This window comes from Cervus canadensis, chromosome 13 (genome assembly GCF_019320065.1).
Source record: "Cervus canadensis isolate Bull #8, Minnesota chromosome 13, ASM1932006v1, whole genome shotgun sequence".
Lineage (NCBI taxonomy): Eukaryota > Metazoa > Chordata > Mammalia > Artiodactyla > Cervidae > Cervus > Cervus canadensis.
This window is the reverse complement of record NC_057398.1, coordinates 651,319-666,273: the sequence shown is the minus strand read 5'-3', so window position 1 is coordinate 666,273 and position 14,955 is coordinate 651,319. Positions and strand designations below refer to the sequence as shown.

General features: G+C 66.1%; 1 protein-coding gene across 10 annotated transcripts in view; it reads right to left on the bottom strand.

Moving 5' to 3' along the window:
• LGR6 (leucine rich repeat containing G protein-coupled receptor 6) overlaps positions 1 to 14,955 on the bottom strand; it is a 78,998-nt gene that overhangs the window by 4,780 nt on the left and 59,263 nt on the right. For 5 of the 10 annotated variants that reach the window (XM_043485305.1, XM_043485314.1, XM_043485315.1 and 2 more), the window contains 11 exons: positions 10,943 to 11,146; positions 9,396 to 9,467; positions 9,165 to 9,236; positions 8,358 to 8,426; positions 7,559 to 7,630; positions 6,704 to 6,769; positions 5,869 to 6,066; positions 5,007 to 5,078; positions 3,761 to 3,886; positions 3,049 to 3,188; positions 19 to 99 (listed from right to left, as the gene is read on the bottom strand). In XM_043485305.1, the coding sequence (XP_043341240.1) occupies positions 19 to 99; positions 3,049 to 3,188; positions 3,761 to 3,886; positions 5,007 to 5,078; positions 5,869 to 6,066; positions 6,704 to 6,769; positions 7,559 to 7,630; positions 8,358 to 8,426; positions 9,165 to 9,236; positions 9,396 to 9,467; positions 10,943 to 11,146 (1,172 nt within the window). The remainder of the gene's footprint in view (positions 1 to 18; positions 100 to 3,048; positions 3,189 to 3,760; positions 3,887 to 5,006; positions 5,079 to 5,868; positions 6,067 to 6,703; positions 6,770 to 7,558; positions 7,631 to 8,357; positions 8,427 to 9,164; positions 9,237 to 9,395; positions 9,468 to 10,942; positions 11,147 to 14,955) is intronic. The other 5 variants (XM_043485306.1, XM_043485307.1, XM_043485308.1 and 2 more) reach the window with 5 other exon arrangements.

The following is a 14,955-nucleotide window of genomic DNA, read 5'->3' as shown; positions in this document are numbered from 1 at the left end:
CCCGACGTGCCCTCTCACCTGGAGCGGGGCTGCACTGCACAGCTGGGGGCGGCCTGGGGTCCCCCATCTCCAGCTGGAGCTCTTCCGGGTCCAGGTCATCTGAGGAGAGCGGACAGGGGCTCAGACCTGCTCTTGCTGTGGGTCAAGCCCGCCCTTTCCCGAGACGCCCACCCCGGAGACGTCCGCTGGGCACCGAGCACCCCAGCGGCCCCGGGGAAACGCTCGGTCAGCTCCCCGCTACCCGCCCGTGGCTCCTCCGCCTGCGGTCCTCCACGCCCAAGGCCTGCTCCTCCTCCGACTCAGGGAGCGTCCGCATCCGGGCAGCCGGGCAGTCTGAGCAGGCTGCCCTAACTCTGCGGGCTCTGCACCCTAGCCAGGACTCCACGTCCAGCTGGAGGCACCGCACGCGGAGCAGGACGGGCAGAGAGCCGGATGTGCCGCAGGAGATGGACCGGGGCGGGGCGAGGGGAGGAGCACTCGGGAAGGGCGGGGCGAGGGGAGGAACACCAGCCTCAACACGTGCAGCCGGCAGGCACCATGCACCAGCACCGATGGACGGATCACAGGAGAACCACGGTCCCGAAGGACAAGCCCCCGGGTCAGAGTCACGAGCCCGGGGCTGGGCACACTCCGGGAAGCGGGTGGACAGGACGGCCCTGCTCTTGGGGGTCGTGGCTCTGTGCCCGGGACCAGCTCTCGTCCTCCAGGCCCGCGCCCGCTGAGGCCTCGTGCTTGTAGCCGTGGGGGCCAGGCACCCTCCGGCGCTGCTGCACAGATGAAGTTAGGACGCTGCCCTGGGTCTCAAGGCCAGGGCGCGACAGGGCCAAATTCAAAGCCAGCCTCACTGGGCCCCAGAGCCCAGACGCTGGACTTCCCCGCCTGGGGCTGATTTGGAGGGACGGTCGGGGTGCTTTATAGGTGCAGGAGGTGGGGGGAGCAGGACTGGGGAGACTGGAGCAGAAAGCCGTGTGTGAGAAGGGGTGCGTCCCTATGGAGCGAGCAGACGGACTAGATAATCCTCGTGGCCCCTCAATTCTCAGTCTAGGCCCTGCGATTCTGCTAGTCTGAGAAAATAGGGTCAGAAAGGCAAATCCCTTGTTAAAGAGACTACGAAATACGTTGGATTATTTCCACTGTTCACTCTTGCACTGTGTCTTAAACCAGGCCTGCAGTCTCCTAGGGGCGGGCATCTTAGGGCCACAGACTCTTTAAGAATACTGAAGTGATAAATAAATGATGTAAGCCATTCTATAGTTTATAAAGGCGAAATCCTTTTTTGAAGTGATAATTCATCACTAGAAGAGGGGTTTTTTTGTTTGTTTTTCCTAGCCGAATGGCTTGTGGGATCTTAGTTTCCTGGCCAGTGATTGAACCCAGGTCCCTGGGAGGGAGACCTCAGAGTCCTCATCACCGGACCTCGAGGGAACTCCTGAAAGACTTTGTCTTAAGAACAAGAGCCTGGTTTCTGCAGTCGGGCTGGGCAAGGTGAGGGAGCCGGGTGGCCACCCCCTCGGGTCCGGGCCAGGCCAGGCCGGTGGCCGGGTCACACCGGCCCCCGCCTCTGGCTCAGGGCTGGCACCCTGCGTGGAGCCTTGCTCCCACTTCAGGTGGGAGTCGCCCCGGGAGGCCGGGGGCCGGGCCGTGCCCACAGCCTGGCAGTCCACCCCTCGCCACCCTTCCCACTCTGCAGAGGAGCTGACCGATGCCTGAAGGAAGCGCAGGGGAAGCTGGAGGGCTCCGGCCAAAGTTGGAGGTCACAGTAAAGTGCTAGTAAAGCTCCTGTGGCCGTGGCCCGGGTCCTGGCCCCTCCTCGGCTCCGTAGACCCTTGGGAAGGGGACCCTGCCCAGCTCCCGCTACCATCCTGATGCCTGTGGTTTTCCAAGACCTCAACCTGGTTCCACCTCAAGGAAGGAAGGGCCCCCGTGGGCGGACGGCAGACGCTGCGCCGCCCTGGGGACGCATCTGCTGGGCCAGCGCCAGCCGTATACCTGCCCGCGAGGCTCTGCGCCCCCACCACCCACGCTGGCCTCCGGGGCTCCCAGCTACACGCCTGTGTGTTCCCCTTCACTGAGCAGGACGCTGGGCGCATCTGCAGTCTCCCCAGTCTGTGGGGTGGGAACACTGCTCCCGCTTTATGGATGAGAAACAGAGGCTCTGTCTGCCGTGACCAGCCTGTGAGCCATCTGATCCAGTTAGAGCCTGGCTCTGTCTACACTGTCCTGAACGTTCTTCTCCCGTGGTGGTGGTGGTTTAGTTGCTCAGTCGTGTCTGACTCTGTGACCCCAGGAACTGTGGCCCTCCAGGCTCCTCTGTCCATGGGATTCTCCAGGCAAGAATACCAGAGTGGGTCGTCATTTCCTTCTCCAGGGGATCTTCCCAACCCAGGGGTCGAACCCACGTCTCCTGCATTACAGGCAAGTGGTAACCACTGAGCCCCCAAGGAAGCCTCGCCCACGGTTAGACCTGATTCTTCTGTTTTACTTCTGCACTGACGTATGAGAGGAGGGAGCCGGGACCTTTCCACTCCGGATTCCCCTTGTGCTCCGCAGCAGGCTGCTAGCCAGGGAGGCCCTTCTCCCTGCCTGTCATCCCAGAGCCCAGCCCACAGGCGGTCCTCTCAGGGTGAGGGGCCACTCCTGCGAAGCCAGAGCACCGGGGAGACTTGCCGGGGGCGGTGCTGACCCCCGGGTGCTCCGTTCGGCTCTGGGAACAGCATGAGGGGACTTTCTCTGGAAGCAGGCTTAACTGAATTGATTTAACGGAAGTGCGCTTGGCTGCAGCCGATGGAAAAGGGCTGCGTGCTCTAAGAACGCTCTGCGAGGTGGGAGCGGGGCTCCGTGCGGGTGCTGTGGCCCCAGTGGGTGTGGACAGGCAGGGCTGCGACGGGCCGCGGGGCTGCAGACGGCTCACAGACACCTCCCCAGGCCTTGGAGACGGGCCCAGACAGAGGTGGTCCCCTGGGCCTGCAGCCCTGCTGCTCCCCGTGGCCCACCCGCCCCTCCCAGGCCTCGTCCCCCGCCACCCGCATCCCCGGGCGCGTCACTCACAGCGGTCAGCTAGTGTCCGCCTGGGAGGGTCCCGGGCGTCAGGGGGAGACTGCTGGGGCCCCCACGGCCCCGAGGCTGGGAAGAAGCCGGGGCAGCCGCTGTAGGCGCAGCACTGGTAGGCGTAGGGCACCTCCAGGGTCCTAGGGGGGCGGGCGGGGAGACAGCTGCCTGAGCCAGATCAGGACTCCCAGCTCCCTCCCGGGGCCCAGCTGCCCCTCCTGCCTCCTTCCCCCTCATCTCCAGGCCTGGGGGGGCTCGGGGCGGAGCAGTTCCCCAGGCCCTGGAGCCCGAGGAGCTCTGCTCCCCAGTGTCCCCCGCCCTCCAGGAGGCCGACCCCACCTGGGCAGTCAGGGCCGGGCCGGCGCCCCGAGGGAGAGGCCAGACTCCCGTGGCTCTGCAGCAGGCGGAGCAAGAGCCGCCTGGGCTGTGGGAGGCCCGGGGCAGCAGCAGAGGAAGGACGCAGTGCAGTTTTCTACTCAGCAGCGCCCTGGGCTCAGCCCTGACTCCAGGCCCGGACGCGGCCCAGCCAGGCCTGGCACCTTTCCCTCGTCTTACGTCTGTCCTCGCCAGCATCCCCCAGGGCTGGGGTTGGGGTGGGGATGCTACCCAGGGGCTCGGTCTGGGCCAGACGTGGGGCCTGCAGGCTGCTCCTGGAGCGAGGCCTGGGGTGCCCCTGCCCCCGAGCTCTGTAGGTGGGGCCGGGCAGCCTCACCTCAGTCTGGGGAAGCTGTCCTTGGGGAAGGCCTGCGACAGGGCGCGGTTCCCCCTGAGCTTCAGGTGCACCAGGCCCCCCAACCCGGCCAGGGGCAGCGCGCTCAGCTGGTTGTCCGTCAGGTCCCTGGACAGCAGACGTGACCAGTTACCGGTCAGCGGGGAGGCTGGGGCGGGCTGTGCTGTGGACACGGCCAGGTGCCCAGGCGGAGGGAACACGGATGCCGGGCAGAGGCGGCGGGGCGGCAAGGGCACTCACCTGGGGCCGCCCACCTGTGGGGCTGCTGGAGGGGTGAGGGGCGCCCCGCCATCCCCCGCCCCGGGCAGCACAGCTGCGGGGCCCACCCGCGTCCCATCGGAGCCCCAACCCCTCCCCAAGGGTGTCCCCCTGCTGTGCTGGCCCCTGCCCCCCGCACCCTGAGGCCCCAGGGGCCAGAGCCGGGAACGGGACAGAGTGACTGGCCACACAGGCGTTCAGCCACCGGCTCTGTTCCACGGTCAGCTTGGGAGCCAGAGGCGAGGATGCCCACGGCTCCCCCGGAAAAACGTTAAAGGAAGCCAGACGTCCACACCAGACCGTGCGGCCACAGGCCGCGCAGCATGGAGACAGGCCTGGGCTGGACAGCAGGAGACCCGGCCCGTGGAGCAGGGGGAGGTGGGGGGCGCAATCTGCCTGAGCCCCAGCAGTCTCGTCTTTCAGATAAAGATACCGCCCCCCACTGACCAAGGGGACAAAGATACCGGCCCCCCACTGACTAGGCGGGTGCAGATACCACCCCCCCCCCAGTGACCAGGGGGCTGCTGAGCAGACGGGGCGGGAAGGGGGTGGGAGTGTGGCCTGGGGCCCAGAGCCCAAGGCTGTGAGCGCTGGGGACCCTGAATCCCGGCCCCGTGAGTGAGGACCCCCACCTGGGCGCACCTGTGCAGTGAGGGGCAGGGCTGCAGGGTCTCTGGCGGACGTGCCCGAGGACGCAGTGGAGAACCTGCACCGCTGTGCGTGGCGGCCCCCAGGACCCCCCCGCACTGACGCACATCCCGGTGCTTTGGGGGACCCCACTCTGCAGCCCCCACCTCACCCTCTGTGCCCCACAGCCTGGGGCCCGAGGCAGCGTGCGGCCTGCAGGCCTCGCAGAGCGGTGCTGCTCAGGCCAGAGCCGGGTCCTCCGGTGTGTGTCCCACACCACAGGCGGCCCCCGGGCTGGGCCCCCCCCACCGCGGGCGGCACCCAGGAGGAGAGCCGCACTCACAGCTTGACCAGCGAGCGCAGGGTCGCGAAGGCCGCAGGGTGGACGGATCGGATGGCGTTCCAGCTCAGGTCCCTGGGGGAAAGAGAGCGTGACAGGAGGCGGCCGGCACATGGAGGACCCATCGTTCTTGCCCTGGGGTGCGGGGACGCAGGGAGCGCCCTACTCAGAGCGATTGCAGGGAGGCGGGTCCCTACTCACAGGGGTCGCGGGGAGGTGAGCCCCCTACTCACAGGGGTCACAGGGAGACGGGTCCCTACTCACAGGGGTCGCGGGGAGGCGGGCCCCCTACTCACAGGGGTTGCGGGGAGGTGACCCCCCTACTCACAGGGGTCACGGGGAGGCGGGCCCCCTACTCAGAGTGATTGCAGGGAGGCGGGTCCCTACTCACAGGGGTCATGGGGAGGTGACCCCCCTACTCACAGGGGTCGCAGGGAGGCGGGTCCCTACTCACAGGGGTCACGGGGAGGTGACCCCCCTACTCACAGGGGTCACGGGGAGGCGGGCCCCCTACTCAGAGCGATTGCAGGGAGGCGGGTCCCTACTCACAGGGGTAGCAGGGAGGCGGGCCCCCTACTCACAGGGGTCACGGGGAGGCAGGCCCCCTACTCGCAGGGGTCATGGGGAGGCGGGCCCCCTACTCAGAGCGATCGCAGGGAGGTGGGTCCCTACTCACAGGGGTAGCAGGGAGGTGGGCCCCCTACTCACAGGGTTGCAGGGAGGCGGGTCCCTACTCACAGGGGTCATGGGGAGGTGGGCCCCCTACTCACAGGAGTCACGGGGAGGCAGGCCCCCTACTCACAAGGGTCGCGGGGAGGTGGGCCCCCTACTCACAGGGGTCGCGGGGGGATGACCCCCTACTCACAAGGATCGCAGGGAGGTGAGCTGGTGGAAGGTGTCGGCTCTGACTTCCCAGATGCGGTTGTGCTGGAGGCCGCTAGGGCAGCAAGAAGCCTGCTGAGCCCGGGGCCGAGGGCTTCCTGCCCCCACCGCGGGCACTGGGAGGCCGGAAGGACCCCGCTGGCAGAAGTCACCAGAATTAAGGAGCAGGGGCTCCGGCGGCCTTGGGTAAGAGTCGGTCAGGAGACTAAGCTACAGACCATCCCTGTGGCTCCGAGCGAGTGAGTTTCCAGGGCTCCCCGGGGCCAGGCCCCAGCCCTGCTAACTTCACCCTGCGGGCCCTCCAGACCCTCATCCAGCAGCAGGATGCTGCCAAGCCCCTCACGGCCCAGCGACAAGCAGAGCCCAGCAGACCGGTGTCTGAGTGGGAGGCGGACCCTGGGCCTCGGGACAGCAGGACGCGCCCTGCCTGGCCCCAGGGCGCAGACACGCAGTCTGCAGGCCCTGCGCTGGGGAAACAGGAGCTCGGAGTCTGTCACGGGGTTCTGTCCTCGCGGTTCCTGCAGCCCAGGTTCCCTCCTGGACACGAGTGTGCACATGTGTGCGTGCACGTGTGTGTGTGCGTCTGTGGAAAACGAGAGCCCAGGGCCCCTGCAGGCCCACAGCCGCTCCCTGTCCAGCCCTAATCACGGCCACAGTTCGTGCTGCTTGAGCCCCGAGGAGCTGCCTGAGACACGCTTGGGCGCCAGTTGTGGGGCCGTCGCCCCCAGTCCTGCTGCCCCGGCCCCCACCGAGCCCCCAGCCCGGGCGGAAGGTCAGCGTGCCTGCCAGCCCCGCCCTCAGCCCTGCCCCAGACTCACATCTCCTCCAGCTTCTGACACCCGTGCAGGCTGGGCAGCCCCTCAATCCGGTTGTGAGACAGCTCCCTGGGGACAGGCCGGGGGCAGTGAGGGAAGCCAGCCGCCAGGAACACGGCCGGGCACGCTCCGCACCCTGCCCGGGTCCTTCGGGACTCCCCTCCTCACTGCAGGGGCAGGGAGGGCCGCTTCGTCCACAGGAGGCCTGGGGCACGCTGGCAGGGCCCGGGGTCGGGGCGCAGGAGCTGAGGGGGCGCTGAGGCTGCCAGAAAGGCCTGCGTGGTGCTGCACCAGCTGGCTGAGGCTCAGCCGTGGAGCTGATGCTCTTGGGGACCCCCTGGCAACCCGTCATCCAACTGAGGCACAGGAGGGGACGGGACCCCCAAGGACGCACCGCCTGTTGGTGGCGAGCTGGACCCCATGTCAAGCCGGGGGCAGCGGCGAGCGCCCAGGCCCAGCGGGACTCCCCACTCGTGACTGGACACTGAAGCTCCTCCACGGTCCCGGGAGGGCGTGTTTTCCCTCGTGGACTCGGGTAACATACTAGAACCACTCTGGAGGGACCTACAACCTGCCGGGTGCCTCCCACCCTCCTAAATGTCCCCTGATGATGAGTGTAAGGTCAGGGCCACTGTAAGGGGAGCCTGGCCTTGCCTGGCGGGAAGTGGCGGAGCTGGGCCTCGGCCCTGGTCTGGCCGTGAACACCAGGGCTTCTCCCAGAACCGGAATGGGAGAGGCAGCCTGGCCGCTCTCGGGCAGCTCCCCCACCCGCCAGGAAGAGCAGGGAGTGCCCGAGGGGACGGAGGCCGGGGCGACAGGGCCAGGCCACGGCCGCGGGGAGGGCAGGGAGGCACTCACAGGACTCGGAGCCGGGGCAGCTGCTGGCACATCCCCGGGGGCAGCCGCTGGAGCCCCGCGCCGGTCAGCGTCCTGCAAGGAAGACAGGCCTGCACCGAGCCGCCTCCGTTCTGGCCCACACTGTCTGGAGCTTGGCGCGGACAGGAGTGGGGGCCCGGGGCGGGGGCGCCTCGGGGGGAGGGGGCGGGGGGCACAGCCCGGCGGCAGTCCCGCAGCCACACCCCCCACCGCACCCCCTGAGGGTCCCCGTGTCCCCCCCCACACGGGCTGGACTCCAGCCTGTGCGGGGTGACGGGCAGGCGTTTACAGAAACCCAGCCCCGCGCCCGCGCCCCTGTGCCCGGAGAGCTGGCAGGGAGACCCGGGGAGCGGGCTGCAGGCAGGCTGGGCACCGGTGTCCCGAGAAGACCTGAGCCAAGGGCGTCCTCGGGGAGCAGGACGCCCCTCAGGGGAGCTTCCGGCTCTGGGGTCCCCTGACCGCTCACCCCTCTCTCACAGTGAGTGGGGGGCCCGCTAAGCTCTGAGGCCCCACCCGATGCTACAGGACATAAGGTGGGAGCCAGGGGGACAAGGAGGCAGGCGTCACAGCCCTCCGCCCCTCGCGGGTCCTCTGCACTCTCGGTGGGTTAGGAACTCTGAGAAACCCCAGGATGGGGAGCAGCCCCCTCCCCCAAAACTGCCTGCCCTGCCCCCAGCGAGAGCGCTGTGGGCCCCGGCCGCCGACAGCAGATGGCCAGACCTCGGGGAGCCTAGTCTGGGGGCTCTGGGTGCCTAGCCCAGAGCAGGGGGCATCCACTCACAGGATCTCCAAGCTGGTGGTACCTCTGAGGTCTGGGAACTCCTGGATGTCCGTGGCGCCGTTCAGGGAACTGGGGGCAGAGCACCAGCGATCCGAGGGCGAGGTCAGCATCCAGGGTCCCCCCCGACCCCCCACCACTGACCGGAGGGCGATGTCAGCATCCAGGGCCCCCCAACCCTCCACCAGTGACCAGAGGGCGAGGTCAGCATCCAGGGGCCCCTGGGCCTCCCACCAGTGACCCCGGACATTCAGGCCCTGGCGGAGGCCCCAGAGGCCGGGTCAGCCCGGCCTGGCCCAGGCAAGGCCAGTGGGACCTGCCCCATTTCAGAGCAGCAGCCTGAGTGCTTCTAGGGAAGTTCTGGCTGCAGGGCTGCTCCCTGGAGCTGGGCAGCGCGTCTCCCGAGGGTCACTGCTGGGACCCTCCGCACCGGGGACCCCAGCCCAGGGGCCACACGGCCCACCTGGACAGGAGCCCAGCAGGGCGCGTGCTGCCCGACCCGGAGGGGCCCCGGGCTCGCTCCCAGGCGGGAGGGCCTGAGGCCCAGCGCCGGCCTCTGGGGTGAGGCTGGGGGCGCGTGAAGGTGGAGCGTGTGCCCCATGGACTCAGGGGCGGCCCCGGGCTGCCGTGCACGCAGTGCCCCGAGGGGGGCTCACGTGGGGTGGGTCTGAAAGAGCCGGAGGGACGCCGATGCCTCTGGGTGCCCAGGGGGTCGGGGCTGAGGCTCCGGGGCCACATGAGCAGGACCCCGAGCAGTGGATCGGTGGGGGGTGGGGGGTGGGGGGCGGGGGCGGGGGGGGGCCAACTCACAGGGTGTGCAGCCCAGGCAGGTGCCGGAATGCCGACCGCCCCACGAACTGGATCGGGTTGTCATAGAAGTGTCTGCAGGACAGACGAGACCTTCGCTGCCCTCCCGGCAGGCGAGGCACATGTCCGCTTCCCCCGCCCGCCCTGTCGCCCCCGAGACCAGGACCAGCACATGGGGAGCCCCCCCATCCCTCTAGCCAACCACGCCCTCCCCCAAGAGGAGCAAGAGCTCACATGGTCTGCAGCAGAGGGTTCCCCAGGAAGGCCTTCTCAGGGATGGCCTTGATGTTGTTGTTATGGAAACCCCTGGGGAACAACACAGGCATCAGGGGGACCCCAGGACACCCTCCGACAGCCAGACAGGAAGGCTGGGGCCAGAGGGATACAGCCGGGGACCCCCCTCCCGGCTCTGCCACCCTTGGGAAGGAGAGCCAGTGTGCTGGGGGTGGGGGTGAGGGCGGAGAGGAGCAGGCCCAGACCCCCGGGAGGGCGCGTGGAGGAGTGCAGAGAGACAGGGGCTCCCGGAAGAGACACGGGCCCCAAGGGGAGGCGGGCTTGGTCTCAAGGCCCTGAACGGGGGGGCGCAGACCCACGGAGGGGCAGGCCCAGGGGGACGCCCGCAGCTGAGAAGGAGAAACAGTGGGTGGAGTGCCCACTGAGAGCGGGCTCGGGGAGCCGGGAATGGCGGGTCTGGCGTCGGGGAGAACCGTCCAAAGTCAACGCTGGACTGTGACGCCCGGTCCTCTCTGAGCTGCCCCGACACCCTCAGTCACTAAACTGCCCCCGCCAGCGCCCGCCTGCCCGCCAGGTTCGTGCAGGGCCCCGCGTGAGTCCGCTCCTCTCGAGTCTCATCACCCACGTCTCGGCCAGGGGTGCGCCGAGCCCTGAGGGCCAGGGCTTTGAGCCCCGTCCTCAGGCCGCCATGGATGGACGGACAGACGGACAGACGGATGCACGCCGGGCTGCTGCTCCTGCTGCCCGGGCCTGCACATCCCGGTGCCCCACGCCCTCCACTGAGCAGGGTCCCTCGTCTGGGGCTCCGGGGCCCCGAGGACAGGCAGCCGTTCTCCCGGGACCCCCGCCAGCGTCCGGGCCAGGGGAGGGCAGCGTGAGCCTGGCGCTCAAGGTCGCGGGCGGCCGCGGAGCAGACCCTGCGTGGCCTGGGGGCTCAGGCTCTGGCTCCAAACCTCCGCTGCCTGAAGTGGCCGCATGCAGACCCCAGCCCGCTGCCAGGCGGCCGCTCCCCACAGAGGCTGTCCCCCCGCCCCCGGGCCGCCCCTCTGCCCGCCCACCTCCCGCCGGCCTTTCCGCCTCTGTTCTCCCTCCCTCATCGCCTCCTGACCCCCACGCGCCCTCCAAGGCCGACCTCAGGCCCGTCAGCCCGCAGTGCTCTCTGGACACCGTCATCACGAAGACAGTCCGGGGCTGGACCTGCACACCGGCCCTGAGCGCCCCTCCTGCCCCGAGCACACTCCGGCCGCCTCACCCCAGCATGCATAATGCAGGTGCGGAGCAACCCATCTGAGAACAGGACAAGCGGGCGCTGAGGAGGGGCCCCCCGGCACAAAGGAGGCCCGCTCCCGGGCCTTTCCAGGCGGGGCCGGCCTCGCTCTCCCAGGCCAGGAGGGCCCAGCTCCCCTGAGGCCCAGCCGGAGACGCCCAGGGCGAGCAGTGAGGCCTGTGACCTCTGACCTGGGGGGAGGGGGGTCATGACCCTGGGAGGTGAGGGTGTGGGGGCCCTTGGACACAGAGGACACCCCGGACCCCACAGAGGAGCTTACAGTTCCTGCAGGCGGCCCAGCGTCCGGATGGCCGCGGGGAACTCATGCAGCTGGTTGTAGCTCAGGTCTCTGGAAAGGAGGCGGGCGGTCACTGGGGGGCGGCTCCCAGGGGGCGGGACCCAGGAACAAGGTGGGCTCTGGGTTGGCTGAGGGAGGGCCTGCCTGGCCGCAGGTCCGTCTGCAGGAGCACCTCGGGGACAGCGGCTAGGAGGGCCCGGGAACAGGGGCAGGTTAACACTGTGGCTGCCGGGGTCAGGGGGAAACCCTGGACGCCCCCGGGCCCACCCCAGCCCCATACCGCGGCCTCCCCGGGAAGGTGCTCACCCATGAGGGGAGCCCGGCCGGCCCGCTGCCCTCCACCGGACGATGACCTCAAGGAGGGGGCTGCCAATGGCCAGCACCCAGGCCCCCGGCCCCCGGAGCCCAAGTGGACACCCCACTGCGGGGCGACGGGCACAGGGGTCCCCAAGAAATCACAAGCATCGTTCACACTACGGAGCAGAGCTCTGGGGATGTCCACGGGGCAGTAACAACCCCGCGCGCCTTTCCTCCCGAGACATGCTAACGTCTGACAGAAACATCCCCTCCCAACTGGAATGAAAGTTCCTGAGAGCACACACTTTGCTCTTTTCTAATTGGAACCCCAGAAGGGCCCTGGCATAGAGCAGCGCCCAGCAGACCTGTCGCCTCCACAAGTGAGTCAGGGAAACGTCAAGACGACATGACTGATGGGAGACACGGATGGACCGCCCGGAGGTGCCACGCTGGGGTCAAGAGGCACCAGCCCGCCCTGAGCGGTGGCCTCAGGCTGCTGGGGCAGAAGGCTGGGGTGGGTCCCTGGGGGCTTGAAGCCTGAGCCTTACACACTTCACCCGATGCCCATCCCGCGGCCAGACTGCACGGTGCCAGCTCTCTCGCCAGCCTCTGGTCAGGAATTTTGCCAGGAACGGCCTGACCAGACAGTGGGAAAGACACGTGGTAAAAGGCATGTAAACTAACAGGCTATTTTTACAGAAAAATGTGGGAGAATAAAAGTGGTGCAAATGTCTGAAAGAATTCTGCAAACCACATGCCAAAGAGGCGGCCTGAGCTTTCCCATCTGGACATCTACGCAGCTTTGAGAAGCTGGGTAACTGCCAAGCCCTGCTTCATCTGGGGCGCGGGGACGCTGCCTCTGGTGTAACGGCCCAGGAACACCCCTACCAGCCCTGTGCCCCCCGAGGAACCAGCTTGGGGCGGAGGGCGTTTGCTGCCGGCCCCAGACACACGGACTCCCCCCCGGGGGGAGTGGGCTGCAGCGAGGCGGGTGGGAAGCATCTAGACCGCGGGCCGAGCAGCTGCGGCCGGATGCGGTGGGTCCCGCCAGCGTAGGTGCCAGCCTGTACAGAGGGAGCTGCAGGTGGTGGGGGTGCGGGCCCCACAGGGACGGGCGCCTGACCAGCTGCAGGCACAGGTGGATCTTTGGGGCAGACAGATGGGTCTGCAGGCTCCACGGGTCACGGCCCTGGACCAGGTGAGGGTGCAGGCTGGACCTCAGGCCGAGTGCAGTCTGCAGGAGGCGGGGGGCGGCTGAGCAAATGGCAGTTTCCAGGGGAGGCGGGAGGGGGGCGGGGAACGCTTGCTCTCAGGCCTGGAGTTCCTCCCTGCTCAACAATGTCCCCGGACACCCTTGCCAGCTCTGAGCCGTCCCCCGAGGGCTTGTGGGCACTGCTCCCGTTACCCCACATTACGGCCGAGGGAAGGCAGCACAGGTGTTGGAGAAGGTTCCAGGCCACACCCAGCGTGACCTGGCCGTGGCGGGGACCGCTCCACCCCCTCCAACACCCCCCCCATCCCGTCCCCTGTCTGCAGCCACACTGCCGGTGCTGCAGCCGCCAGCCCCGTCAGCCACGTGCGTGTGTAACATGTTCATAAATGCTGAAGGTTGAGTTCTCAGCGTCACGGGCCACACTCCAAACGCACAGTCACGAGTGCGGCTGCTGGCCGCCATCTCAGCGGCCCAGACGGAACCTTCCCACGGCCACAGGAAGTTCTGTCCCGCGTTGCCATCCTCGGTGATGGGAGGCACGGCTGGGATCTCGTGGTTCCCGGCTCCCCGCGGACGGCGTGGCCACAGGGCTGGTCCTCCCCACAGAACCAGGCAAGCAGGGCTTACAAAGCACCCAGCCTGCCCGCTGTGGCCTCCCCACCTTCCGCCAGCTGGAGGCCAAGTGCCAGAGCCCTGGGCGCGCCCAGGCCCCCAGGCCACCATGTGGAGCAGGGCCGCCTGCCGAGGAGACGTGCCCCCGCCCTGGCGAGGACACAGTCCAGGAATAAACTCCTCCCGTGTAGAGCCACGCCCTGGGCCGTGGTCTCCTGGTGACCACAGGGGCCCTGCGCTGACCCGGCATCACACCAGGGCTTGCTTGGAGTCTGGGGTCCACCCGCCCGAGCTGTTGCTGCTCTTCAGCCACTAAATCGCGTCCAACTCTCTGCAACCCCAGGGACTGCAGCACATCAGGCTCCCCTGTCCTGCACTGTCCCCTGGGGTTTGTTCAAACCCATGTCCACTGAGTCGGTGATGCCATCCAACCATTTCCTCCTCTGTTACCCTCTTCTCCTCCCGTCTTCAATCTTCCCCAGCATCAGGGTCTTTTCCACTGAGTCAGCTCTTTGCATCAGGTGGCCAAAGTACTGAAGTTTCAGCTTCAGCATCAGTCCTTCCAGTGAACAATCACCTTTAGGATGGACTGGTTGGATCTTCTTGCAGTCCAAGGGACTCTCAAGAGTCTTCTCCAACACCACAGTTCAAAAGCATCAATTCTTCAGCATTCAGTCTTCTTTATGGTCCAACTCACATCTATACACGACTACTGAAAAAAGCATAGCTTTGACTAGACAGACCTTTGTCAGCAGTGATGTCTCTGCTTATTAATATGCTGTCTAGGTTTGTCACAGCTTTTCTTCCAAGGAGCGTCTTTTCATTTCATGGCTGCAGTCACCATCTGCACTGATTTTGGAGCCAAAGAAAATAAAGCCTCTAACTGTTTCATATTTCCCCCTTCTATTTGCCACGAAGTGATGGGACCGATGCCATGATCTTAGTTTTCTGAATGTTGAGTTTTAAACCACCTTTTTCACTCTCTTCTTTCACTTCCATCAAGAGGCTCTTTAGTTCTTCTTCACTTTCTGCCATAAGGATGGTGTCATCTGCATACCTGAGATATTGCTATCATTGATATTTTTTATATTATTGATATTTCTCCTGGCAATCTTGATTCCAGCTTGTGCTTCATCCAGTCTGGCATTTCACACAATGATATACTCTGCATATAAGTTAAATAAGGGGGGTGACAGTATATAGCCTTTATGTACTCCTTTCCCAATTTTCAACCAGTCCATTGTTCCATCTGCGGTTCTATTGCTTCTCGACCTGCATACAGGTTTCTCGGGAGGCAGGTAAGGTGGTCTGGTTTTCCCATCTCTTTAAGAATTTTTCACAGTTTGTTGTGATCCACACAGTCAAAGGCTTTAGCATAGTCAGCGAAGATGTTTTTCTGGAATTCCCTTGCATTTTCTGTGATCCAACAGATGTTGACGATTTGATCTGATTCCTCTGCCTTTTCTAAATCCAGCTTGAAGATCTAGAAGTTCTAGGTTCATGTACTGTTGAAGCCTAGCTTGAAGAATTTTGAGCATTATTACCGGCCTAAGAGATGTTTCTAAAATGGGAAGCAGAGGCTATCATCCTTCCAGACGCTTGGAGAAGCCTTCCCACAACTCAGAGAGCAGTGTTCTGTGCCTCGTGGGCTCTGACCCCTGGAGTGACCTTTCAGCTCCACCACCCGTTTCACCTGGCGGAGTCTCCCCCGCCCGGGTACAGCTGTGACCCCTGGGCCCTCGGCCCGCACCCTTTCCCCACATCCTCAGGGCTCACAGCCCTAGGCACCCTTGGAGTGCTACCTCCTGAATGCAACCCTGTCCCTGTGGTCAGAACAGCTCACTCGCACTTCCAGAACATTTCTGGTGTCTTC